The 8,354-nt window shown below is 37.3% G+C and overlaps 1 protein-coding gene across 1 annotated transcript in view; it reads left to right on the top strand.

Moving 5' to 3' along the window:
- The window catches only part of LOC107688688 (dystrophin-related protein 2-like), a 38,402-nt gene that overhangs the window by 1,413 nt on the left and 28,635 nt on the right, over nucleotides 1–8,354 (top strand). Inside the window, exons 2-5 of the mRNA XM_016486417.1 lie at nucleotides 2,066–2,144; nucleotides 3,480–3,540; nucleotides 6,158–6,219; nucleotides 6,712–6,786. Of these exons, the coding sequence (XP_016341903.1) occupies nucleotides 2,066–2,144; nucleotides 3,480–3,540; nucleotides 6,158–6,219; nucleotides 6,712–6,786 (277 nt within the window). The remainder of the gene's footprint in view (nucleotides 1–2,065; nucleotides 2,145–3,479; nucleotides 3,541–6,157; nucleotides 6,220–6,711; nucleotides 6,787–8,354) is intronic.

The raw sequence follows: 8,354 nt of genomic DNA, 5'->3' as shown, positions 1-8,354 counted from the left end.
TGTAATTAGGTTCATTTTAAACAGGAACGCATTGACAGTGCGACTACTTTGAATATTCTTATTTTGGCATTGCATACAGTGAAATGATTGTGAGTGAAAAATGACACAAAATAGTGACATATTTACACACATATTTTTAAACATATTTAATACAGATAAATAAAGGTTCATTCTGATCTTATTCATCAGATCTCACACACACTGCAGCGTCGCGATTACTAGTTTAGAGCACTGACACCCTGTGGTGAAACAACCACATATGTTTACGAGCCACTGCTTTATCAGATCAGCTTATGTTGGATTAAAACTTAAAGTTTGGTTGAGTTTGGAAAATTCTGCAAACAGTAATCATCAGAATATCTCTTCTCCTGTCTCTGAAAATGTCCGGATTTTGAAATCATCCCGCTGACTCTCATTTTAATAGGCATTTAAGTCAACTAGATGATTACGGCACATTGAAAATATACATAACCGGAAATAACTGAGCTGTATTATTTCAAAACGGAAGTGCGTCACGAGGCTCAGTGGAAGTAGTCCATTGTAACACTCAATAAATGTAACAATGAAATTGAGTGTTTCGATTGCATCTGGTTGTTTTATGTGTGAGATGAGCTTAAGAGAGCCAGAAAGAGATGCAGGAAGAATGAGAAGTACACTTGAGTGTGTAAATCCAGTTATCAAAAAAATGACTATGAAGTGCATATCTGCAGCAGTTTGTGTGTGACCTAATGTGACGGAAGACAAACAGCACAAGTGTGTGTGAGCATGTCTCTTTGTCTTTGTAGTATGAATGTCATGAGAAATGCTGTGTTGATGAATCTTTGGGTTTTAATGCTCTCATATATGTTTGTTAGGGCTGTCAATCAAATCACACATTTCTTTTGAATTAATGTAATCAAATTAATTATATGATAAGCTTACTACTTAGTCAACTGCAAATAACTGTATTTGCTGAAATAAGACCCCAGATAAAAGCATTCAAGGACTGTTGTAAGCTTCAAGTTTTTAAGTGTCTGATGCTCACCAAGACTGCATTTATCTGATCAAAAATACACTTTTTTTAATCTGAATATATTTTAATATGTAATTTATTCCTGTGATGGCGAAGCTGAATTTTCTGCAGCCATTACTCCAGTCTTCAGTGTTCAGTTCTTATTATTGATGTTGAAAACAGTTTGAAAATGAAGTTCAAAAGAACAGCCTTTATTTGAAATAGAAATTTCTGTATCACTGTAAATGTCTTTACTGTCACTTTTAATCAATTTATTGTGTCCTTGCTGAATGAAAGTGTAAATTTATTTTTAAAAATCTTACCGAACCCCAAACTTTTGAACAATAGTGTGTTTTTTGTTTTATAGTTAATTGTGCTAAATGAACATGTTAAATTGACAGCTCTAATGTTTATCTAACAAGACAATTAGTGGCTCAATAGCTACAATGATTAACAGAGAGGTCTGCTTTTACACAGGGCAGTATAATCTTTCTATTATGCCACAGCAGTGTTGGTTGTCCTTGAAATGCCTCACAGAAACAGAGGGAATACAGAGAAAAAGAGAGTGAGGGGAAGAAAATGCTTCTTGCTTGAATGGATTTGTTGGCCTTTGTATATGTCAGTGTTTTGACATCTTCTGAATGAGTTACATTACAATAACTCAGAATTAGTCCAGCATACCCAGATATGTCTGGTTGATGGCGACAACGACAGACGTGGATTACTCTTGGCAAACTTCTTGTGCAACAGCCTCACCACTTTCCTCATTACCACACACAGACTTTTCTAGACGTTTATTTCAATCATTGCTCATCAGTCTGTATTCTCATCTGTATTCTTCAAAAACCCAATGGGGACAGCAGACTGGTACACTGGTCCATTTGTAACAAAACTTAAAGAGACACAAAAATGAAATTTCTGTCAGCTACTTGTTACAAACCCATATGACACTCTGTTTTTTGGGTGCACTATTCCATTACACCATTAGAGAACTTTGATTTAGTATGTAAAGTAATTGATTCCTGAGTATGACTGGGTATGACGGAGTATAACTCTTTCTTTTTTCCACTAAAGGGGTCAATTGAAGAACGTCTGAAACAGTTGCAAGATGCCCATAGAGATTTTGGACCCGGATCACAGCACTTCCTTTCCAGTAAGTGTGTTAACTCATTTGAAGCCATAGAATCTTCTGCTGGAGTGTGATGCTGAACACAGAGAGAGGGGTGAGCTGATGGAGCTTAGCGGAGACGGGTTGGCAGGACTGTGTTTAAATGGGCAGGGTGGTCTGTGACTTTATTCATTCTCGCTGTCACTTACTGCCCGGTCTAACATTGCAGGACAAAGACAGTGCCTGCTACAGAGTTAGCCTCATTTAGAAGTTGTCCAAACTTTTCTGGCTCTCTAAATCACTACAAATCAGTACTACATTGCAACCCTAAATGAGGACACAGGGAATGGCAGTTGCAAGTGACATTCCAAGAAGTGTCGTTGCACTCAAGATCAGATTTGGGACTTTGTCTCGAGTCCAAGTCCAAGACCATATTTTCATTGTCTTGGTCTTATCATGGACTCGGGAGCATTTGGACTCAGTTTGGGCTCAGATTTGACCCTCAGTAATGAATGAGGCTCCTTTAAGTGTTCACAACTGAATTTTAAAGCTGCATTGTCTTTTTACATATACACTGAACAAAATTATAAACGCAACACTTTTGTTTTTGCCCCCATTTTTCAGGAGCTGAACTCAAAGATCTAAGACTTTTTCTATCTACACAAAAGGCCTATTTCTCTCAAATATTGTTCACATCTCTGTGCATTCAAAATGCCATCAATAAAATGCACCTGTGTTCGTTGTCCATAACATACGCCTGCCCATACCATAACCCCACTGCCACCATGGGCCACTCGATCCGCTCACCCACACGACGCCATACACACTCTCTACCATTTGCCCTGTACAGAACACCTCTCCAAAGTGCCAGACGCCATCGAATGTGAGCGTTTGCCCACTCAAGTCGGTTACGACGACGAACTGCAGTCAGGTCGAGACCCCGATGAGGACGACGAGCATGCAGATGAGCTTCCCTGAGACGGTTTCTGACAGTTTGTGCAGAAATCCTTTGGTTATGCAAACCGATTGTTGCAGCAGCTGTCCGGGTAGCTGGTCTCAGACGATCTTGGAGGTGCAGGAGTGATGAAGCCCCCTAAACAGAGTCCAGAATGACCTCAGTGACTGTATAGTTCTCGGTTTTCACCATTTGTATATCATAGCACATCAGTGTTTGACCTTAGGGGTTCCATATAAAGAGGTTTGCAAAGCTTCACTCACAGAAAAGCTTTCTACCAAGGTGCTGCTGTTTAATAGCCTCTCCGTGTGGAAGCAGTATGCTTGAAGGGCCTTGAGCGGTGCCGTTTGAGATTTTCAGAATAGCTTTTCATGCTCGACATGTCTGTCTGATTGATATTGCCCTCTTTCTTTCTGTCACTTTAGGCTCTGTGCAGATTCCTTGGGAACGTGCCATATCCCCCAACAAAGTGCCATACTACATCAAGTAAGTCCAGCCGCAGGGGTGTGCCATATCGCGATTTTTGATCATGGACGATTAAAATGTTTCCACGATCTGCTTTTGAAGAAATATAGTAGTGTTGCGCTACAGCGCATGTTCTATCAGTTGCAGTTCTGGCGCCTCCATCTCAATATACTGTAAAACGCAACATACATCCACATCAAATGTTAACAAAGCGGTAGAGTTACACTCATGGGACACTATGGGTTAAACATATATATAAAAAAATTGTGATATGATATTTTTGCCATATCGCCCACCCCTATCCAGCCATAAAGCATCAGTGTCAGAAACGAGAGACTGTGTAAAACTGTGGGATGAGCATGTCAGATTATCAGGTATAGAGAGCAAACTCATTACTGATCCCTGGTGCAGAAGATTATTGCACTGTGATCTAAAAAGATAACAACATTTCAACTGTGGCGTTCCTTTTGTCACGTGGCCTTTTGCATTTTTAGTGATTTGAGTTTATAAATGGCACAATAGAGTGTTGTGTGGGGAGTGCAGAGTCGAGAAAGAAGGTCTGTAATATTTCTGTTAGAACTGCTTAAACTATGAAGTTTTTGTTAATTGTTATAAAGTATAATAAAATATAAATATTAAATAAAAAGCTTAAACTCACTTACATTAGGAATGTTGCCTTGGCAGCTAACTGCAATAAACAACAACAGGTTTAAGTTGAAGTACTAAAATTACTAAAAGTGAAATTAAAATAAAAGATAAATAAATATAAATATATATTAAAATATATTATAGAAATGACACAAAAACATAAAATTACTAAAACAAACTAAAATTAAAATGAAAACTGAAAAAAAAAAATAAATACAATAATAGTATTATTTATAAAATATTATAGTATTTATTCATGTTTTGAATGCCATGAAGTGCCATGTGACTAATCTCTGAAGTCACAGAAAATGATGTCATGATGGTCATAGTGAACAAGCCACAGGATGAAAATTATGCAACTGAAGGTTTACATATCATTAACCAATCAATGTAAACGATAGTGCAGGTAATGATGAGTGAGTGAACAGCTAAAAAAAACTGCCCTTTTCAGACCCCCTCACTTATTTATTTGTTCCAATGATTTACTCCTCTGATAGTTTTTTTCATGGCTGCTGGTGCTGTAGAGGAAGGCATGAGTACAGGTTGTTGTTGCAGTAAAGCATGCAGCACACATGTATCGGCTTTGTGGAGACACTCTTACTGTTCATGCCTGTTCGTCAGATTTGAATTTAAGCTATGTTTAGCCATGAGCTTTACTTTGAATGTCATCAAGACAGCTCTTGTGGATATAAGCACTTAATGGCTCTGAGATCTTTGTTCAAGATCACTGTGATTGTGAGTACTCTCTCTCTCTCTCTCTCTCTCTATATATATATATATATACTGTGGCTATTTACTATCTAAATCTAGTTGAATTATCAAAAGCTTTTTACCATAAAATGTACTGATAAGCACTTTATTAATGCAGCTGGTGAAATAAAAAGGCACATAATGAATTAGAGTTCATCATAAGAGACTTTTCCATAAAACATGGACAGTCATATACAGACGGTGCACACACAAAGACAAAGCAGCATCAGGGTAACCAACTCAATCTCATGCAAAACCCATTTTGCGAGGTGCTAAATTTGTATGAATTCCTCTTCACCACCCCTAAACATAACAGTCACTGTGGTGTAAGCAGATTGTGTGAGAATGTACAAATTCATACAAATTAGCCACCAATTCACTAAAAGTTAATAATTGCCATGAGTTTGTGTAACACACAACACACACACACACAAATGCTATAAACATTAACTAAATAACAGAAAATGTGTCACAAAACATGGCAGTGTACATTACTGATAGCAAAAATAAGAAGAAACAAAATTATTCATATAAAATATAATCATATGTGCTGTGTCACACAGGGACTTTTGGGAACTTGCTGTTTTTCACTGTAATTTATACAGAAGTTTGTAGTTTTTTACTTCCAAAAAAAAACATAAATTTGACTGGATTTTACTTTAAAATTACATATAATGTGATATTAAACCAACAGTTTTTCAATGTACGGTATGTGGTTAGGTTACAAGTTAACCAATTGACGGATTTTATTTTATTTATTTATATTTATTTAAATTTTTTTGGAAGAAAAACCAATGATTTTGTATAAACCACATTTTTTACCGTGTCCTTAAAGGGTTAGTTTACTTAAATTATGTCTGAATTTAAATTTTAATGCACCCTCCCCCCCTCCAAATCCAAAAGGGGTTTTTGTTCTATTGCAAAAGGTGAAAAGCTGTTCCTGTGTGCGTCGTAGCCATTTGCTAAATTTGAATATGCAGAAAGCTGCAGCAGATGGGAAATTTTTCAGTCCATAATGATTAAAATTTACATTTGTGTTGCATCGAAGAAACAAAGTCATGTTGGTTTAGAGCGGCATGAGGGTAATAAATAATGAAAGTAAGAAATAATGAAATGAGTAAATAATGACAGAATTTTCAATTTTGGGTGAACTAGTCCTTTAATGTTTCTCTGTCTATGTTTTTTTTCTATTTTTAGCTTCACTGCTCTTACTTCGCTCTTTTTCTCTTCCCTTTTGAAGCCATCAGGCTCAGACAACCTGCTGGGACCATCCAAAGATGACTGAATTATACCAAACTCTGGGTGAGGCAATTAAACACAATTAAACTCTGCTCTTATATCTTCTATGTGTCTACTTCCCACTGGGGAACCGTAGTGCGGACATACACAAGCTCAAATACACCAACTAGAAGATGGTCTCACACTGAGCTCGATTTCTTTACCTGGACCTCTCATTATAACCTAATATTTCATCCCACCCTAGAGATGTCGACAGCTCTCTCGTTAACCCAAGGGCAGCTGGGCCAACCTTACGAATGCTTTGCCAACTTCTAATTAACGATAATTAAATGGTGTTTACTGTGTGAGTTAATCTGATGCGACATGACGCAGGTTGTCCAAACTCTCTGGCACAGCATGAGCACAAACCCCTCAACCCCACTGAAGTGACACATTGCTTCCTGTCTCTCTGTTTGCTAATGTCAGAGCGCAGCTATTCATTTGCTGCTTTTTTCTCTCCTCATGAATGATATTCTCTCTTTTTCCTCTCCCATCACCCCTGCTGCTCTCTCACAGCGGACCTGAACAATATCAAGTTCTCTGCATACCGGACGGCCATGAAGCTGAGGCATGTGCAGAAGGCTTTAAGATGTATGTAAAAAGAAGCACCCACACTGGTTTGCCCTTTTCCCTCTACTAAGTCATCGATTATTCACGAAATTTCGTATACAGAGCTGGCCCTGCTGTGCGCCTCTGTTCTGTCTTTTTCATTAAAGCCCAGTGATTTTTATGCAGCTTAATTAAGCCTAATAATTGGTGTGATTGTACTTCTTCGGGGGAGGTAATTAAGAAGTCTGCGTGAGGAATTAACCACTGTTCCCCCTGCGACATGCTTTGCGGTTGGAGGTTTATCTGCCAATGTCCAGACAGGAGCTTTCTCTTGTTGGCAGTTCCCTTCTTTTCTTCATCCTCTTCACTGTGCACATAATATAAATATAAATGTGTCCGTGTAGGTTGGTTTTACACTTTCAAGATCCATTCAAAAATAACATGGCACTGAAAAAAATCTGTTATAATACAATGAAATATTTGTGATTTATGTGTTGCTTGCAAAAGATTTTATTTCCTCATAATACACAGCTACCCCTGAATGTCCATCAACAGTAAAATATGCTTTTTGCAGGAAACTGATGTAGCTGTATAACATCTAGTCAAACTTTGACTCCTCTGTGGAGAGCTTTGAACCCATTGGGTTATTCTATAAAACTGGTGCCTTTCCCCTTTTGATAAGCTGATTTAATCAAATAATCAAGTAAAATTGTCTTTTTCAGCTATTACTGAAATGCATTGTACCATCTCAAGCTAAACACACACACACACACACATACACACATATAGAACATAATTATGTCTACAGAATGTTTACAGGTTGATGGTTTTACAGTTTAATTTGACAGTGCAAACCTTTGACTCAAGGTTGTGAAACTAGGTGCTTGTTTTCTACAAATTTTCTTCAAGGTAACAGGTTTAAGGTTTTCCTCAACTGACAAATGTCAGAACAAATGAGAAGTGATAGAGGAGACTTGTCCTTGAAAAGTTCACATCTTTAAAGCATAATGCCATGTACAAAATATAAAAGAAATCTCAGAATTTCAAAGCATTTTTATTAGTTAACATTAACAAAAATATAACACACACACACACACACACACACTATATGGCGAAAGAGAGAAACAAATAAAATAATTCCTTGTTTTTGTAAATGTTTAGAAATATGTCTGTAATAACAGTAGAAGTTCAGCATCAGCTGTTATTTATTTATTTGTTTATGTATTTATTTTTTACACATATGTGCATGAAGCAAAACAGATGGCACCTGTTTTGTAGAATCATCCTCATGGAGAAAACATGTTCAGCGCTTCATAAGCAGGTTGAATCCACTACTGAGTATGGCATGTGCCTTTTAATGTCTCTCAGGACAAGTTACTGCTGGCTTGTTACTGTCTCTCTCTATCTCTCTCTCTCTCACTCACAGACACACACACATACACGCACTCCCGGTTTGCTAGTTCATGTCATTAAAGGCACAATATGTAATTTTCGCCGCTGGATGGATTTAAACATTCTTCGAAACATTTGGGTTAATGTAAGTACACAAGTCAGCAAAATATATAACACTGTTCTAGTGGTTTTTGGATATTTTAATAAAAAAAATCTTA

This window comes from Sinocyclocheilus anshuiensis, unplaced genomic scaffold, assembly GCF_001515605.1.
Source record: "Sinocyclocheilus anshuiensis isolate Anshui unplaced genomic scaffold, SAMN03320099.WGS_v1.1 scaffold581, whole genome shotgun sequence".
NCBI classification, from domain to species: domain Eukaryota; kingdom Metazoa; phylum Chordata; class Actinopteri; order Cypriniformes; family Cyprinidae; genus Sinocyclocheilus; species Sinocyclocheilus anshuiensis.
Note: the sequence above shows the minus strand (reverse complement) of the source record. Positions and strands in the feature narration are given on the sequence as shown.